The sequence below is a fragment of the Dioscorea cayenensis genome, chromosome 5 (genome assembly GCF_009730915.1).
Source record: "Dioscorea cayenensis subsp. rotundata cultivar TDr96_F1 chromosome 5, TDr96_F1_v2_PseudoChromosome.rev07_lg8_w22 25.fasta, whole genome shotgun sequence".
Lineage (NCBI taxonomy): Eukaryota > Viridiplantae > Streptophyta > Magnoliopsida > Dioscoreales > Dioscoreaceae > Dioscorea > Dioscorea cayenensis.
Genome location: NC_052475.1, coordinates 29,139,656 through 29,158,848, shown reverse-complemented (window position 1 = coordinate 29,158,848; position 19,193 = coordinate 29,139,656). Strand labels below are relative to the sequence as shown.

At 33.5% G+C, this 19,193-nt stretch overlaps 4 protein-coding genes, 1 long non-coding RNA gene and 1 other non-coding gene across 6 annotated transcripts; 2 read left to right on the top strand and 4 right to left on the bottom strand.

The window, feature by feature from the left end:
* Positions 1-5,825: 5,825 nt before the first annotated feature.
* LOC120260624 (purine-uracil permease NCS1-like) lies at positions 5,826-12,330 on the bottom strand. The gene is made up of 2 exons (XM_039268152.1): positions 10,857-12,330; positions 5,826-6,113 (listed from the first exon to the last, which is right to left on the bottom strand). The coding sequence occupies exons 1-2, from the start codon at positions 12,159-12,161 to the stop codon at positions 6,087-6,089; spliced, it is 1,332 nt and encodes a 443-aa protein (XP_039124086.1). The 5' UTR covers positions 12,162-12,330; the 3' UTR covers positions 5,826-6,086.
* LOC120260625 lies at positions 7,040-8,917 on the bottom strand. The gene is made up of 3 exons (XR_005536467.1): positions 8,707-8,917; positions 8,557-8,592; positions 7,040-7,095 (listed from the first exon to the last, which is right to left on the bottom strand). It is a non-coding gene; the product is annotated as an uncharacterized LOC120260625 (long non-coding RNA).
* Positions 12,331-12,545: 215 nt separating the features above from the next.
* On the bottom strand, positions 12,546-15,814 carry LOC120260232 (peptidyl-prolyl cis-trans isomerase NIMA-interacting 4). Its single transcript, XM_039267674.1, has 5 exons — positions 15,801-15,814; positions 14,813-14,979; positions 14,602-14,711; positions 13,055-13,197; positions 12,546-12,849 (listed from the first exon to the last, which is right to left on the bottom strand). The coding sequence occupies exons 1-5, from the start codon at positions 15,812-15,814 to the stop codon at positions 12,807-12,809; spliced, it is 477 nt and encodes a 158-aa protein (XP_039123608.1). The 3' UTR covers positions 12,546-12,806.
* Positions 15,815-15,876: 62 nt separating this feature from the next.
* LOC120260231 (methyltransferase FGSG_00040-like) lies at positions 15,877-17,468 on the top strand. Its single transcript, XM_039267673.1, is given in 5 exon segments — positions 15,877-16,304; positions 16,307-16,434; positions 16,436-16,579; positions 16,582-16,858; positions 16,861-17,468. Coding segments are annotated over 5 exon segments (1,581 nt in total). The 5' UTR covers positions 15,877-15,880.
* Positions 17,469-17,948: 480 nt separating this feature from the next.
* Positions 17,949-18,582, bottom strand: LOC120261296 (photosynthetic NDH subunit of subcomplex B 4, chloroplastic-like). The gene is made up of 3 exons (XM_039269135.1): positions 18,411-18,582; positions 18,151-18,331; positions 17,949-18,052 (listed from the first exon to the last, which is right to left on the bottom strand). Exons 1-3 carry the CDS (start codon positions 18,486-18,488, stop codon positions 17,970-17,972), a joined length of 342 nt encoding a protein of 113 aa, XP_039125069.1. The 5' UTR covers positions 18,489-18,582; the 3' UTR covers positions 17,949-17,969.
* A 107-nt stretch (positions 18,583-18,689) lies between these two features.
* Positions 18,690-18,763, top strand: TRNAI-AAU. The gene has a single exon. It is a non-coding gene; the product is annotated as a tRNA-Ile (tRNA).
* Positions 18,764-19,193: the final 430 nt, after the last annotated feature.

Below are 19,193 nucleotides of genomic sequence, written 5' to 3'. Positions count from 1 at the left end.
AATATTAAAAACCAGTGGAACCCTATAGCTATTAAAAAAATTTAAAATTTAATATTAAAAAAATAAAAATACCTAGTTTGGTAAATAATTCTATAAATGCCTATTCTAGTAATTAATTAAAAAAAACAATATTTTTTTTAAAAAAAAGCCGATTTTACCACCTGCATATAAATAAATTTTGCTCTCAACCCTTATTTTTTTAGTGGCTTATAAAAAAATACCACAATTTTATTTATTATTTTTCTAATTTAGTTTGTATTTAATAAAATAATGATTTTATTTATTTAAAAATAAATAAATAAAAATAATAGTAAACATTAATAGAGATAGGAGAATTTTTGGAGAAGAAAATTGTGTCTAACCATCTTTTTGAAGTCTTAGGGAAAAAAAGAGTGAGGCTTGAGAATTTTATCTTGTTGAGAAATAAAACAATGATAAAAAATAATCACACAAAAGACACAAGATTCCGCAGAATATGCCTACGTCCTCGAGGAGTAACTGTCTATTCTATTATTAGAAAATTAATTAAGATTACATATTATATGAATATATATAAACCCTATCCGGTACAATTTACCAAAATACCCTTGTACCTACGAGCATATCTCAACCATCTAATATAGTTTGGAATTCATTGAATCCTGGATTGAGACATCCGAAGTTAGCAACGTCGGTGAGGAGGTTCCCAATCAAGGCACATGCTATAGCGTCTCTTTTTTTCAATTTCATCCTAGGACATTAGTCTTCCAAGGTTTTTATGTTGATATATATATATATATATATCAAAGCATCTATATATATGTTAATTGAAAAATAATCCAGTGGATTCAGTTTTGTGTTAACTACCACGGAATCAAAACCTCTATCATTCTTAGCCATAGGTTTATAAATTTTGTTATTTATTTATTATATAATATATTATAAGTTGATAATTACTATAAAAGATTGATACGTTTTATTCTTAAAAATTATTAAATTGAGACAATCCAACTGTTAAGGATGATCCACATCTTGATTCCGTTATAATTACCATGGACCATCTCTCATTTTAATTAATCAATCTTCTTGCCTCGTATTAAATATAAGTAGGTCGATAGATATTATTCTGCTGAAAAATCGGCTGACTTTAAATTTCAGTAAATGTAAAATTTGAAAATATCTGACATTTGTACAAAAAGAAGTTTGGAACATTTCAAAGTCATCATAAATATTTTTATTTTTATTTTTTTAAAAAATTGATAAACCACTAATTTATTAAAAAATATTAATATTAACATTGGCATACATTAATTACCGAATATATATATATATATATATATATATATATATATATATATATATATTAATAAATTTTAAACCAAGGTTGTTGGAGCCTGTCTAACTAATGATGTATGATTTGTTTTCTTTATAACTCTAGGGCAGCTATATTTTAGCTTTAAATTTACTTTTTTTTAATAATTTAAAAAATAATATTCAAAATTTGATAAGCAAAACCAAAATCGTTTCTTTCCGGCTGTCTACAACCATATGATAACACTTGAATTTTTTACACCTACTCGGTAACTCATAAGATTTATTTTGTTTTTAATAAAATTGAATATTATTTTTATCAAGTTTAAAAGTAGGGAAATTTTTTTAAAAATCCCTGCAAAGTTTCATTTTTCCTTTGCAGTCCTTCTGATATTTACACTTCCCATATGGTCCCTCCTTTTTGCACATATTCCCTTTTAGTCCCTGCTTTGACACCCATCAATGCCCTTTTCTAAAATGACAAAAATGCCTTTGCTTTTGACTCCAGGCAAATCACATTAATCTTTTCCTTTTTTACCGGCAGAAAACTTTATCTTCATCCTCTTTAGTGTACTTCATCTTTATCTTCATTCTCTTGTTCTTTTACTCCTCTCCACTTTCTCATTGTTCTTCCAGTACTTGTCGTGGTTCTCCTTCTTTCTGTCGTTCAAGTAAACATTGTCTTCATTTGTTCAAGTAAGCATCATATTCATTTTTACCGTCATCAGCTCTGTCAGTCTTGTCGGCCGCTGACTGGTAATGAGACCTTTTTGGGATATTGGCTTCGGGGGAATGGTCCCCACTCCCATTGTCGGCTTCTCTTCTTTGGATCCTCTTCTTCTTCTTCTTCTTCGGCCATTGGGCCCTCTTTTTTGAATCACCAGATTTAGTCCCCCTTTCCTATTCCACGGCCGATTCGCCGGTTACAGGCTGCCGGTTCTCAACCGTTGGGCGGTTTCCAACGCCCGTTGAGGGCATTTTTGTCATTTTCTCTCCTTCTGATTTTGGAACTTGCACAAGGGGAAAACATGATATTTTCATGCCCAGTTAACAGCCCACCATTAAAAGGAAGGACCTATGAGAAATAAGCAAATTACAAGGGATGTTTAAGGATTCTGCAAAATATGGAGGGACTTATAGGGCATTATAATTATAGTTTTTTATAAATTATAACAAAATCAATTGTAAACGTTTAAAAAAACTCATTATTTTCTTAACAGACATGGCATGTATTAAAGGCACTGGCTTTCTAAATATACAGCTTCATTTTGTAAAGGGTATTTGATCATATTTTTCACACACATACAAAAACTTGGTGTCAATAAGATATGGTTTGAATAAAAAAAAAACTCATCAATACATTAATAGATTAAATAAATTTAAATATAAACAAATTACTCCTTTCCCTCAGTCATCTAGTATCTAACCATCTGACAATTAGAAATGGTTTGAAAAACCTATTTTTGAACACAATTATTTGTTTTGCTATTTTTAATTTTTAGTATTTAAAAAGATAGAAATAGTCCTAAAAGTCCAAAGAAGATTTTTCTAATAAAAGGATAAAGGGTTAAAGGGAATCCAATGAAATGAATAATGGAATTCAATAATAATCACTAGATACACAAAAATTTTCTTTCCATATATATATATATATATATATATAGAGAGAGAGAGAGAGAGAGAGAGAGAGAGAGAGACAAAGGCTATTTATCACTTGGAGGCATTACCCAAATAAAGAGGAGAATCTAAAGCTTACTTTATTCTAAAATTTATTTAGTTTTAATTTATAGAAGTTATTTTGAAATAATTTACTGAAGTAATTTCAAAACTGATTGAATATAAAATTTGAACCCACATCAACATGACAGGCAAACATAAACAATTAAAAGTATCACACAATCTAAATTAATCCATAACATATGACTAAAAACATACTACATATATAAATATGTCCTTTTAAGTCAGGACTTAACTAATAATTAGTAAAATACGCAATTAAATAACGAGCGATGCTATTGTTACCGAATAGATTTTCCAAATGACGTAGATGCCCAACTTGTCATCCACATCCTCATCCACATTATTATTTTTTTTATACAAACTTCAAATTTTAACCTTAAAAATTCTTAAATACTTAAAATTTAAAAAAAAAATTATAAAATTATATCTAAAATCATAAACCCAAATACTACAAAATCTATACCTTAAAATCTAAAAATTTAAACCCTAAATAATAAATACTAAACCCTAAACCCTAAGCCCTAAACCCTAAATCATATGCCCTAAACCTTAAACAAGAAATCACAAACCCCTTGCGAGGGTTTGTGATTTCCAGTTTAGGGTTTAAGGAGCGGTTTTTGGTTTATCATTTACATGTTTATATTTTACGATTAAATGTTTAAATTTAGGATTTAGATAATAAAGAGAAATTATTTTTTTTAAAAAAAAAATATAAAGAAAGAATGACGTGGATGCTAACATAGATGCCAACTTGACATCCACGTCATTCGGGAAACCTATTCGGGAAATCTATTAGGTAAAAATATCATTACTCTTAGGCTGTGTTTGATTGCCCTTTTTTTCACTGGAAAAATTTTCCACGGGTCATTTTCCATCAATTTAAGCAGTTTGTTTGCCAAAATTTTCCACAAACCCTGTCACGTGACCTTATTTTCCCTCAAATTAGTGGAAAATTTTTTCTGCCTCCGCCATGGGAAAAGTTTTCCAGGGAAAACATAAGGACCTATGTGAAAAAATAACATGCAAGGCAAATATATTTCTCTACTATATCTACCCCAAATCCCTAACTTGTTTCGAAACCCTAGAACCTCACCACCCCTTGCTTTTCGGTCTCAATCCCTATCTGCTCTCTCCTCTCGATCGCTCTCGGTTTGCAGATATTCGTTAATCGCAACCCTTGTTATTCTAGTTTCATGGCATGCTTTTGATTCTCCATTGATTTAGGGTTTCTTTACTAACAAGATTATGCCATAGAGATGATTTGATTCTGGCAAAGACCGTGGTATGTATGTATTGTCCATATATATGTATATATGGATATATATATATATGGATATATATAATCTGAATGAAAAAGAGTGTGGTATATATGTACTGTGCATATATATATATGGATGATATATATATATATATATATATATATAAGGTAGCAAAAAAAAATACAATTTCTATGGAGAAAATTTTTCATGGAAAATGTGACTTTTTCCAGGGAAAATTGATGCAATCAAACAACAAATAATGTTTTTTCCACGGAAAATGTTACATTTTCCATGTTACATTTTCCGTGGAAAATAAGATCAATTAAACAACAAAATAAAAATTTTTCATCGAAATTTTTTGATTTTCTAGCTAGAAAATAATGCCATTCAAACAACTATTTTTTCATTTTCCACGGAAAAATTTTTCATGGAAAAATTTTCTTTTCCACCCATTTTCCATGTTGCCAATCAAATACAGCCTTAAATAACAATGGTTCTTCATTATAGGATAAATCAATTCAGTGTTTTTTTTTTTTGGACAAAATTAGTTTTATATTAATTTTAATTTGATCATAATTTTGTTTTATTAATTGATACTTCCAATAAAAAAAAATTATATAATCAACAACCACAAAGACATGTACTTTCAAATAGAATACATTAAACAAACTGTTTGAATTTTACATCAATGTGGCTATATATTATAATATGGATAAACCATCACACACTTATTTCATTTCTTGACTCAATTATGCACGGGAAATATCAACACCACAAGAAATTAATGTAATTTCAAATGCTAGAAACTAAATATTTTTAGATAATTAAATAAACAAAACATTTCAAACTTTCACCAAAATAAATAAATTTAAGAGCAACCCTACTGATACTGACATGCATTAATTCCCAAAGCTCATTCTCCACACAATGCATGGACCACAAGAGAAGAAGTGGTGGTAGCGTTACCCAATTAAAGGGGAGAATCTAAGCTTACTTTATTCTAAAATTTATTTACTTTTAATTTATAAAAATCATTTTGAAATAATTTACTAAAGCAATTTCAAAACTGATTGAATATGAAACTCGAATCCACATGACAGGCAAACATAAACAACCAAAAGTACTACACAGTCTCAATTAATTCATATGTATAACTAAAAACATACTACATATATAAATATGTTCTTTTTAAGTCAGGACCTAACTAATAATTAGTAAAATATAATAAAATTTCCTTCAATTGGTTTTAGAATCTTGGTAATTAAATAGCAATGGTTGTTCATAGTTTAGATAAGTAATATTTATTAGTGTTTTTTTTTGTGCAAATTAGTTTTATATTAATTTTAATTTGGTTAAAATTTTATTTTATTATTTGATATTTCTTGATGGAGAGGAAAAAAATTATAGAATCAACAACCATAAAAAAAATATATATTTTCAGACCACCTCAAATTAAATATTTGAATCTTTACATTAATGTATGTTTATCTATATATATGACAATATAGATAAACCATCATATATATACACCCATTCCCAGACTCAATCATGCACCAGAAAATATCAAATAGTAGATGACAGGTAATTTGAAATGATAGAAACTAAATATTTTTACATAAATAGACCTAACATTTCAAACTTGCACCAAAATAAATAAATTTAAGATCAACCCTACTACTGATACTGACATATCCAACTAGAACACCTAAGAATATAGTCCCCACAGCTCATTCTCAACATAATGCAGGGACCACAAGTGAAGAAGCGGTGGTGGCGGTTGAGGAACTTCTCTTAGCCTTAACTTTGAAACAATGACATAGAACCCTATAAACACTACAACAAATTTGACTAATGTCTACGGTAACCATTCGTAGGGAAATATATCACAATCGTAGGTAAATATTATTACCTACGAAAACAAATCGTAGAACAAAACGTAGAGAACGGCCCGTAGGTAAAAGTATTTACCTACGATTTCCTATTTTCGTAGCCGGAACTTGGAATCTTTCTCTACGTTATTTTCATAGAGAAATGTAAACAATATTCGTGGCTAAATTAAAAAATCATAGAGGGAAAAGATTATTGGCTACGAATAAAATTGTAAGCAATGGTGTCCTTATTTCTCTACGAAATTTAGTTACGAAAAATTTGTTGAGAATAGTGAATTTTTTTTTGTTCCGTTATGCTTTATCTATGATAATTTTCGTAGAGAGTTTTGGGCTTTGTCTACGATTTTCAAGTTAGTAGTGAATTTATCTTATTTTATCATGCTTTAGCTACAATTATTTTTGCAGTCATTATTTAACAAATCATAGGCAATGGTTTAAATTTTCACTTCGATAATTCATTGTTAATATACATATTGAATTCAAAAGTATCCATTCCAAATATTATTTTGCAAACATTGAATCCAAGAATAAAATGTTCAACATAACCATTTGTCTACAATCATTCCAGAACCTAAGTTACCATCCAAATACAAAAGCATCAAAAGACCAAAGTATCAATGCTAAGTTGTGTCTTTGCCCTTGTACTATAAATGAAAATCATTTATGCGAATACGCGTCCCACTCCTTTGTCAAATCTCATTAACTTCCTGCATTAAAGTATAAAATAAAATTGCTATATATATCATATATACTATTTCATAAAAAAATAATCAAATCATAAATTTATATTTAATAGTTGCTCTCAAAATAACTTTCTTATCCAAGCAAAAAGAAGTAAATGCCAAAAATAGCAAACCTGAAAAAAATTACAGCAACCATATAATGATTAAACTTGGTGATCATCTTGTTCATCTCCACTACACGATAAATAAAAAATGCCAAATAAAAACTTTATTAAGTCGCATCATAATGTAATAAACATAATCATTTAATGTTATAACTCCTTTGATGATTTTCATCAAGTCATAATACCTTGTAAACTAGTGTACTCAACCATCATCGATCAAGAGAAAATTCATCAGTGAAAGCTTTCAAATAAAATAAAATAATATCTTTCATTCCTCAAAAAGAATTATAATATGGTATCAATTATCCTTGATCAATAACTTCTCAATATTTACATTAAGAAGAAAAAGCATATTCCTGTTATCGATTATCTTTAGATGCAGTAATAATGTAGTAAGAATCATGTACACACTAATAAAAATTCCAACGGTTACGCCCATTTGTATTCTAGTATGTATCAAGAAGAGTCTCATGGTATCATATTGCAAGGCATCATTTTTATACCATTGAAGTACTAAACTTTTGCTCAAAAAAAGGTGACTCAAAAAGGAAAATTAGTAGGACATAAACTCTAGCGAGAGCCACCGATTCAGGGGCATAAAAATCATGAACATACTTACCCAACTTTTTCATGACAAATTGGCAAATGAGAAATGTGAAGAATTCAATTGTTGTACATTAGGAAAGAAACAAATGTGATTCTTATTGATGTTTTTGCAATCAATTAATATTTTTTTCTAAATCCCCAAATTGAACCTACAACTCATTTGTGTTGAAAAAAAGATCCTAACAAATTAACTTCAAAACATAATTAAAATAATATCTAAATTATAACTTCATTAGGTGCAATATTTCCCGCCAAAAACCATATACAACAAAATGAAAAAAATGTACAAGTTTTCAGGGATGAAGATAACACCATGGAGGTATTTAATTGACATCTTATATTCAACATATAACATTTGTATTATACATAATGTTGTAACTATGTAATATAATATATCACCATTTTTGGATTATGAGAATAAACATTTGGAGATAGATAGTTGACACCCCATTTCTCATCGTTTGGTTATTTACAGAATACTATGTGTCATATATATATATATATATATGTGTGTGTGTGTGTGTGTGTGTGATTCAACAAAATTGTTACTCTATTAGAGATAGTCTTTAGACAAGTTCATCGTCTTCCAACTCAAAGAGCCAACATATATTCATGAATAGAACAAGACCTCACTATATATATATATACTTATTAAACAAATGAACACATGAAATTATCATATCTTAAGTTGCATCATTGTCCTTCTAATTAACATGGACCAACATATATCCATTGTTTATTAACATGGACTACACACCAGTAACATTACTTCTCAGATTGCAAAACCTAAAAGCACTGTCAAGAATCCAAAGAAAAAAATTTATATAAAACTTTCTTATCATTCAAACTAAAGGAATCAAATTAAGGACAAACTAAACATGGACTTTAATAAACAACATAATGGAAATTGTAAGTCCACACATACCTCAATTTGTTCTCAGACAGACAATGGAAAGCTAACCTGAGAACCAAAAGGACAAGCAAATTAAAGCGAAGCTTTATCTCACATGTTGCTCTTACAGAGCTCTTAGAAAGAAGCCTAGCAATCAATAATGGAAGTAGGGGCACTCCATACCTGAATGCTATGCAGCAATAGTTCTATGACTCTCTTCTTGGTGTGATTAAAGACTGAGCATTCGAAACCCATCAACGAAGGCTCGGCCATTATGGATCTTGGAATGGCGTTTGGCAAAATCATTTTTTTAAAAAGCCTTATTTCACTCTTCTATGGGGGTGAAAGCCAAGCTTGATCTAAAGCTTCATCTAATCGGAATTAATTCTTGGAATAGACCCTGCACCAAAAATTTCCCAAACCCATCAATCTCTGAGAAGAAAAAAAAAGATTGAACACACAAAGAGACGACAATGGCTCTGCGGAAAACCAGGATGGACTTAGAGGAGATGGCGTCCTTGCAAGAATGCATAGCCGCAACAATGATGTCTTTCCTTGAAGAACCATCAATTTCAATTAGAAAACAAAGCAGATCGACGGAGAAGAACTGGAAAAGAAAGGGATTACTTGTGCTGGTCATAGCCAACACCCATCTCGACGAAGAGGAGGTTCATGGGCTCTGAATGTGGTTGCGTCACCATGGAAAGGGGAAGAAAGGATCGACTGGGCTGAGGCCTTGGTCGGATGGAGAGGGGGCACAAGGGCAAGTGGAAAATGTGAATTTGGGGAACTAAGGAGAATGTCGGAAACGGGGGATAGCGGGAAGAGAGGAAGCAATGGCGGCACTGGTAAAAAGCGACTCTTAGCCCTAATGTGTATATAATATACATACATTAGAAAAATTAAAAAAACATAGAAATAAGTTAAATGTTATTTAAATTTTTGATACCTATAAATTATATCATTAAAAAAAATAATTATATATTAAAAATAAATTTGTACGACTACAAAAGCTTATACTCTACCTTACCATTATTTTTTTCAAAAAAAGTTTAATTAAACATTGTGTGCTATTTTTTTAATTACATCTTAATAATAATTATAACCATCATAATCCTATGAACACATATATGAATAATAGCTTTTTCTAAACCATAATTAGAAAAAATATATAAATCTCAATTATTTATAATTTTTTTCCAAATAATTTTAGAAGAAAGCATACTTCTAAAATTTAGGAAAATAAATTATATATTTCCCCCACTTGTATCCATATAAAGTATATTTTCACATAAAATATTTTTTTAATTTAGAAAAAAATAGGAACCAACTAGTAGTCTGTCTCTAAAATTAGACTCAACATTTTATGGTGATACTAATATTTAGGATGATGACTAGAATGAGAGACAGTGAGAGGAAGAGGTAGTCATTCTAATTTCTTTTTTTTATAATATATATTAGGTTTTTGTTTGAATGTTTTTAAAAGGGTTTTATGTAGGGTAATTTGTAATATATATATATATATATATATATATATTATTTTGTACATATTAAAATTATAGTCAAATATGTTAAATTAGTTGTATGTAGATTTTTTTTTAGATTAAAAATATGACTTTTTGCTATATTTCACATTTTGTAACCAAAATTAAACTCTCTCTTCTTTAGGATTTATTTCATAGACGAAAAAAATAAAATCATACTTTTAGCTATTTTGTACGATTCTTAGCCAAAATTTAAATTCCTATTCTCTATGATATGTTTCATAGACAAAAATCCATTTTTACCTGCAAAAAAATTGTAGCAATTAGAAATAATTCGTAGTATTTGGTTTTCTAGTGTTTGGAATTGTTTGGTACCTCAAAGCATTTTTATTTCCCTACGAAAGTGTTATTGTTCCTACGCTTTTTGTTGTAGATAAATATATAATTTGTTGGTACGTGTTACAAATGAAAAAAACATTTTAGCTACGTTTTACAATTCGTGGTGAAAACTAGAAGAACTTTTCGCTACGATCTATTTCGTAGACAAAAAATCTTTGTTTTACCTACAAAAAAAGAAACGTAGTTATTCGAAATCATTCGTAGGCCTTCGTCTTCCCACGGATAGGAAACCTTTGGCGGCTCAGAATGTTTGTTTTGCCCTACGAAATATATAAATCATAGACAATACAACATATTTAACTACGAAATTTACTATGTAGCTATAAACAATGTAGAGAATAGTCAAATTTCTTGTAGTGAAACAAAAGAACCAAAGAAAACACTAAAAAACCATGAAATATCATAGATAACAACATTAAACTCTCCCACATTAGTTTTGAGTATGCCAACCTTGTGGAGAAAACCAGGCACACATGGCATTACACTGATGATCAAAGCTCCAAAGGCAGCCAAATTAAAGCCACCAACATAATAATAATGACCAAGATCACTGTCGCAGTACAGTGAATTCACATCCAAATCCATCCTCTTAATAAGATAATAATCAGTGATAAGAATCCCTGTAATGGAGCCAGAAATGGGAGAGTACCCTCCAAGCCATGCATACACAAAGTTCTCACTGGAACCAAGGATCCTCCATGGCTGAAAAACAAGGGAAATCAGAGATGAAAGTATGACACCATTAATGAAGTTGAATTTTGAAGGGAAGAGGCTGAGAAGAACATTGGAAGGAGCCACAAGGTTGCATGGAATGTTTGTAGTAATTGTGGCAAGGCTGATGCCAAAGGTGGCAAGGACAATGGTGAAGGTTCCACCAATGGCCTTGAACAGTTGTGTTGGGTTTGAGATCAAATGGCCAAAGATTGTTACAGTGGATGAAGTCACTGCAACACCTGCAAAGGAGTAGAGGATTGAGGCCAGAGGGATAGCCAGCAGGCCAAGGATTTCATCACTGTGACTTTTAGCAAAACGAGAGAAGTCTGAGATGTTGAGAGAGATGCCAGACCATGAACTGATGCTTGCAGTGAGAGATGATAAGTATACATGCACTAGTGAGGAAGAAGAGTGCGAACTAGTGGTTGAGCTTGTGCTGATCAGCATGGCTTTAATGCCACCAGCTTCGTAGCATGCCCATGCAAAGAGGAGACAAGTTAGGAGAAAAAGAATAAGAGATGAGAACTTCTCTAAAACACTAATGGCATGCATGCCTTTCCATGCAAGAGCTAGTTGGACAATGAGGAAGATGATGAAGCATGAGAATTCAAGCATGGAAGTGCCAAGCCAGTTGATGGGTTGGGCATAAGAAGATGTGGTGAGTGATGAAGGGAGGGAAAGGAAGATGGCTTGACCGCCGATCCATGTCTCGATGCCATTCCATCCACAGGCGAAGAGAGCACGGATGATGGCCGGAATTTGAGCTCCTTTGACACCAAAAGCCGCCCGAAGGTAGATAGGGAAAGAGATGCCATATTGAGTTCCCGGAAGGCCATTGAGGATGAAGGGGACTAAGAGGATGATGCTTCCTATTGTGATTGAGAGCACTGCTTGCCACCATGACAAGCCAAGGTCAACAAGGCTTGTTGCAAAGTAGAAGGAAGGGATGTTCATCACTGTGGCTGACCAAAGTGCAGCTATGTCCCATTTTGTTAAGGTTTGGTCTGTTTCAGGTACTGGCCTCAGGGAGTGTTGAATCATGTCCTTCACCTTTGATGCTGATGATATTAATTTGTGGTTGTTTGCTTAAGTTATGTATCTAAAGAATGAAAAACAAGGCCAGAAACATTTGCCATGTTGTGGAGATGGCTCCTCCATTCATGATTTTCATCAACAGATAAGGTGTTTAATTAGAAGTCTGCCTAGAATATACTACACCATGCTGTGACGCCATCATTTATAATTTTCTGTCACTTTCAACGCAGCTATTGCTGGATGTAATGTAACTTGGTCCAGAGAATGCATTCGGATGGTTGCGAGCAAACTGTAGTTCATTAGACAACATGCTAGGTTGTTTCTTCTAGCATTTTCAATGCAGCTGATGCTATAAATGATGTGACTGAAGAATAAAATCATCCACAAAAATTTTATCAGCTAAGGATCAAAAGATAAGGATGAAATCCTGATACACGTATTAAGGCCAAACCATGGAAATCTTAAAAATAACTCAAATTCTTAGCTAGTCACATGGAGAATTATTAACTGCAATATCATTGTCACACAAAAAGCAAAGTAATGAGATACTATGCACACAGTCTCTGGCACCATAGATTGATGACACTAATACTTTGATTGAGGTTGAGGTTGAGGTTGAGGTTGAAAAGTCATCCACAGCGCATGGCACAATCAATTCTTCCTTCCCTCGGATAAGATGATATGGTAACCATGCCTGCACAATTTAACGGTCAGACACATTACAGTACTGCTGAGCATATACAAGAAAAATGTTAAAATGTATTGTATCAGCAATGTCTGAACAAGAACCGATGGTTGTATTTGAGGGAAGAAGGCTATCAACCAGTGGTTGTTAATGCAAAGCTCATTCAAGACTAAGCATTCGCATTATAGAAGAATGTGGTATCATGTTTTCTTACGTAGATTTGAATGGTGCACTGGTGACACCAATTGGTGTGCTGAATGCAACGTCTTGGAAGGGTCCAGCCATTTTGCCCCTAGGAAACCATCCAAGATCTCCACCTTTCTTCCCCGACGGGCATTCTGAATACTCTGCAGCTACCTAAGAGAGATAGAAGGGCAGTCACCAGTCAAAGTAAGAATATCATTAAGAACAAGACTCCCCTCATTAAATCTTTATTAACAATTCACAAGAGACAGACAAAAGCATGATGAACTTCCATTGTATAACACGCCATAGACCTAATGAAGAAACCCATTGAAAATCAAGAACTATGTAAATTGGCACTGATGATCCTCAAATTATTGCAAAATTATAGGATACCTTTTCATAGCATACTGTAGTGAATTAATCCAGTTTTCTTCAAGGAATTAATGTTTGTAAAATATAGGACCGAATAGAGCAATACAACAGCAAAATAAATGAAAATACTGCTGAAAAATAAAGAACAAAAAGATGTTACGTGGAAAACCGCTAAATAATTAAGGTAAAAACCACAAACAAAAATAGAAGAAATTATTAAGTGAGAAAATTCTAGGAGTTACAAACTCTCTAATAACAAGGAGAAAACCAGTACTCTCTCTTGTAGTAGGAGAATAGACTAATTCTCAAAATAATTTTTCCATACTCCCTCACTCTTCTTCTTTCTCTTCTCTCTTATTTTTCTTACTCTCACTCTCACTTTTGGTTGTGTGTAAGAATGAGAAGCTCATCTTCTCTAAATATAGAAGATGAGAATCCATGGTTTGGGCTAATGGATTATGATCCATTGGTTTGAGGGTTAATGGTTTGATGAGCCATTGATTTGTCATCCATGGATTAAGAAGCCATTGGTTTAAGTTGGTGGTTTGATGAGGAAATGGTTTTGGGCCAACAATTAATACCAACGAAATCGCAGGAACAAAGACGCAAACTTTGAAATTCCAACACTAGTGTATTCACTGCATTTAGGACTGATCAGAGTCTCTTAAATATTCAACAAGGTGCTCAATAGTTAATTAAGACAATTCAAAGACCCAAGCTGAATCACCATTCACCAATGAGCATAACAAGTTCAAGGATAAAATCTCAAAGTTATCTTTTCTTAAGAATGCACCTGCAAACACCAATGAACATAATAAGTTCGAGGATACACACACACATACATATGTATATATATATATATATATATATATATTGATAAAAATAACAAATACTTTTATCTGATGGTTTATTTGGCTTCCTTGAGGCTAGTAAAAATTCAATCTATTAACTCTGCTTCTCTGAAAACAGATTTTTAAGTTTGACAAAGCTTACCACCAGAGATCAACACTTTTTTGACTTATAGAGTATATCAAGAATGAACAACAGATGCTCCTACTTGTGATGCAACTAAAGACTGTAAAAAAACCAACCTTGAATCTGTTTCTTCAATAAAAAACAATACAATCACTATAATAAGGTAAAAAATCTCCAGATAAATTGGCATTCAAATTACTTGCTTTACATCACAAACAAATTGGATACCTTTGCAAATTCAGCAGGAGGGACCTTATCCCCATTACTCAGCCAACCATCTTGCAATTTCTTGTAAGCTTCATTGATCTTGCCTTGCTTTTCACACAAAATATGTCTTGCTGAATCAAAATCAAAGTAAGGAATACCAAATTAAATTGATTGATTAAAAAAAAACTCAACTTTTCAAACTAAAAACACAGATATATTGAAAGAAGCAAACCCTTGACATAAGTGCAGGTGCCAAGCCCATCAGCTGACTTCCCCCCTTTGCTTTTTCCGGCGCCCTTGGAGGCACCATCCTCGCTGGCGCCGGCGGCAGGCTGCTTCCCTTTGCTCTTCGGCTTCGAGTCTTTTCCCCATTTTCGCGCAAGCCTATCTATCGTCAGTCTTGAAATTTCCGAAGAATATTATTAACCCTAAATTCCCCAATTTATGAACTTTTTAAACATTTGCCCAAACAGAACCCCGTATTTACAAAGCTGGCCCTGAAACCTTAAAAAAATTCCATTTTTATTATAATTTTTTTATGGAAAAAATCATTTTAAGCCACCATTGTTACAGTGCAAGAGTTAAGATGCAAAAGTTTTATGTGGAAGGTTAGAATGCCAAATTTTCCCTCCGATATAATGTGTAATGTAAATAGTGATTTATTGATTATGTGGAAATTTTTTTGTAAAATTATATATATATTTACTCAATAATTATTTTATTTTTTTATTTTTTTTAGCATGAGCATGCTTTTAATTTTTTAATTGACAAGTTTTTCCATTTAAAATAATTGTTTAGATAAAAAATTTTGAATAAGATGTTTGATATTTACTCATTTGATAACTCAAATCATCTCTAATTTTTTTTATTGGATAAAAATGTTAAGTGGTTTATCCCAATTATTATAAAATAAAATTGTTTTTTTTTTTTAACTTTTCCGTTAAGGGGAAGAGTTAACGATCTTCTGTTATCATAGTATTTATAGCAAAATTGTATAGTTATGATCAAATTAAATGTTTTAGAGTAAAAGTAAAATAATAAAAAAAAAATTAATAATAATAACATGCATGTCCCCCTCCCCCATGAAGGCACCGTTCACCTGCAACCTAAGGCTAGTAAAAATACTTGAATTTTTCAAATAAATACTTAATTTATCGACAAGAATCACGTGAAGCGTTACAGAGTGGGGTCTTCAATCCCGGACGTTGACTAGGTCAAACTTCTTAACCCTCATAGCCGTTGGTCTCTCCCAATTCAAATTCCATCCGGAGAAACGCACACACAGAGACACAGAGAAGCCATGACAATGCATGGCGGTGCAGGAGCTCAAGAAGAAGAAGAAGAAGAGCAGGAGGAGATGATGCAGAAGCTCAGATCTAGAGCCACTGAACTCCTCCTTAAAGAGGACTGGAACGAGTACATCAACCTCTACTCTTATTTCATCTCCACCACCTCCACCTTCAATGGCGGCTCCAAGCTCCATAAAGCACTCCCGTCCGCCTTCTCTAACCGTGCCGAGGCTCGTCTCCGGGTCCGTGACCTACCCGGGGCGCTGGCTGACTGCCAACGTGCTCTAGACATCGAGCCCAGCCATGTCAAAGCTCTCCTTTGTAAAGGTAAGACACTCCTTGAACTCCATCGCTATTCTCAGGCCTCTGAAACCTTCCAACTAGTTCTTTCCCTTCAAACTCACTTGTCTGGGAACAATGAGGCTCTTAGAGATGATGAGAGAGGAGCAGGAAGCTTGAAGTTCAGTCAAAAACTGGTGTCTTTGATATCTCTGATTGGATAATGAATGGTTTTGGAGGGAGCTCGCCGGAGTTGGCAGAGTATGTTGGGCCAGTGGAGGTGAGGGAGATCAATTCCAGGCTCTGGAAGGGGGCTCTTTGCAACGAAGAACATTGAGGCAGGGACACCATTGGTGATAACCAAAGCAGTGGTCATTGGAAGGGGGATATTGCCGGAGAATGACCGAGAGTCCGGTGTGACTGCAAGGCTTGTTTTTGTGGAAGGATTTTTGTTGATAAGGTGCTTGATGTTGGGAGGAAATGCAAGAGAACACTGAGATTGATGTACACATTGTTTAATGGTGAGGATGATGAAAGTGAGCTTCAAGTGCCTGAGATGGCTCTATTTAATCCGAATGAGAAATCAAAGATGGTAGCAATGGATGAAGAGGTGGAGGAGTTGTTGTTGGATGTTGAGAGGATACTGAAGGTTTTGGATGTGAATTGTTTGATGGAAGATGCAGCGTGTGCAAGAGTTCTTGGGAAGAAGAGTGGGTACTCTGGAGTGGGGGCTTTTGGATATTGCCTTCATTTGTGAATCATTCTTGTAGTCCTAATGCTAGAAGATTGCACATTGGGGATAGAGTAATTGTGCATGCTTCAAGGGATGTGAAAGCAGGGGAGGAGATTGTGTTTGCTTATTTTGATGTTTTGGCACCGGTGAAGAACCGAAAGGAGATGTCGAAAAGATGGGGATTTGAGTGTAGATGTGAGAGGTGTAGGTTTGAGGAAGAGGTCTTGTTTAAGGAGGAATTGAGGAAGATGGACGTGAGTATGGAAAGCGGGTTTGATGCCGGGGAGGTTGTGGTTGGACTAGAGGAAGGAATGAAAAGATGGATGGTCTCCAAGGCAAAGGAAAGAGGCTTCTTGAGAGCATCATTATTTGCGGCTTATGCCGATGTTTATAAATCTGATAAGATGATGAGGCGGTTGGGGAAGAGGATACCGACGGAGATATCTGTTGCAGAGAACATGGCAGGGGCTGTGGGAGGTGATGAGAGGACAATGAAGATGGTGCTTGAGAGGTTGAAGAAGAAAAGGAAGAGCATTGCAAGTGACCAAAATGTAATTGAAATGGAGAAAAGCATTGAAGCTTGGTAAAGGGGTCTATGGGAAAGTGATGAAGAAACAGAGCATGAAGTTACTATTTGAACTTCATACTTAAAGAATTTCTCATTCTTATTCTAATGTACTTCATTACTTGTATTTCTTTCAAATTGCAATAAAGTAAGCTATCATTATTTTTCTTTTACAGACAATGGATTATTTTCATACAAGTTCTTACTACTTGGTAGCCTCTTCTAGCTCTCTCAAACTGCCAACTTTCTTCTCGATTTCTTCGATAAGTTCCTCTCTCCATAGCTCTTCTCTGGCAGTTTCCTCTATATCTTCTTGCTGTCAATCCAACAAACCATGAATTGTTATAAATTTGAAAACCAAATTCAGATGAAATGAATACAATATCATATACCTTTTTCATAGTACCAATGCACCGTTCCATCTCCTCCGTCTTTCCTGTACTGTTCTCCATCATAAAATGGGTCCTGTAAATCATTACTGGGATAATTAAATACCAAAAGAAAAGTAAAAAACCAAAACCAATCAGAAATTGAATGATGTTTGCTTACTTTTAGTGGATCCAAAGAAGCAGCAACCCCAGACAGTGAACATTATATAAATGGTGTCTAAAATTTTCATGGATTCAAACTTCAATAAAAGGAATAAAAACAAGAGAATAATAAGATAGAAGAACAGAAAGGAAGAGGAGAATGTTTGGACTAACAGATGTTCTTGATAGCCTCATCACTGAGATGCCACACAGTCTTATGAACGTAGAAATCTCTCTGGAGAAAAGCATGCTCTACCATGACAGCCATGAGAGTCAAATCAGGCAAAGCCTTCACTTTGAATGAGGAGGCTCTTCCGTTGCTGATGCTCCACTTGGGACGCTGATAAGTCTTTGGCTGCAAGGAATGAAGAGAAGTGTAGATCAGTACAAAGCTTTGAATTGTTACTGTTAGGAGTTTGATAGGGGATCTTAACTTTAGATGAATGAAGAGTAGGAGTGGGGAGGCATGGCCTGGGCATGGAGAAGGTCATAGTTGATTTCACCATTGCCATGAGATGGAGAAGAAGGTGGTAGCTTAAGATTGAAATGTGGCAGCCATTTTGTGCTTGTGATGGCAGAGAGGCTCTTGTCACTGGATAAGGGAGACTCTGGCGCCAAACGTATTCCACTCATAATTGAGAAATTGTTTATTATGGAAATATAAAACTATATTATTTATATTGATATATTACTAACATAGCACTTAGCAAGTTGGCCTATTAGCTCAGTTGGTTAGAGCGTCGTGCTAATAACGCGAAGGTCGCAGGTTCGAGACCTGCATGGGCCAAATTATTATCTCTTTTATTTAAATAAAGATATGATCACATTTTAAAATTAATTTATCTAAAAATCACCTACATCACTTATACTTAAGTATCTCGTAAAATATTTTGAAACTAACTAATAATTGATGATGGATAATAGTATAATCAACCGGAGTTAGGAAGTGATTCCTCGATCGAATCGGTGATAATACCCTCACGGTTGCTCAGCATCTTTCACTCTGCTTCCTCATTTGTAAAACGCCTCCCGACCTGCTCCCAGATCTTAAAATACGTCCACTTGTTTTTTGACAGCTAAAAATCTGCCGATCGTTCTACTTTTTAAAAATGCGACCCACTTAAACACGTAGAGAGATACGTAAACTATTTTGGTGATTATACCATCAGAATTTTACCATCCCTGACACAAGCAAATAGTTTATAAGAAAATTTGAG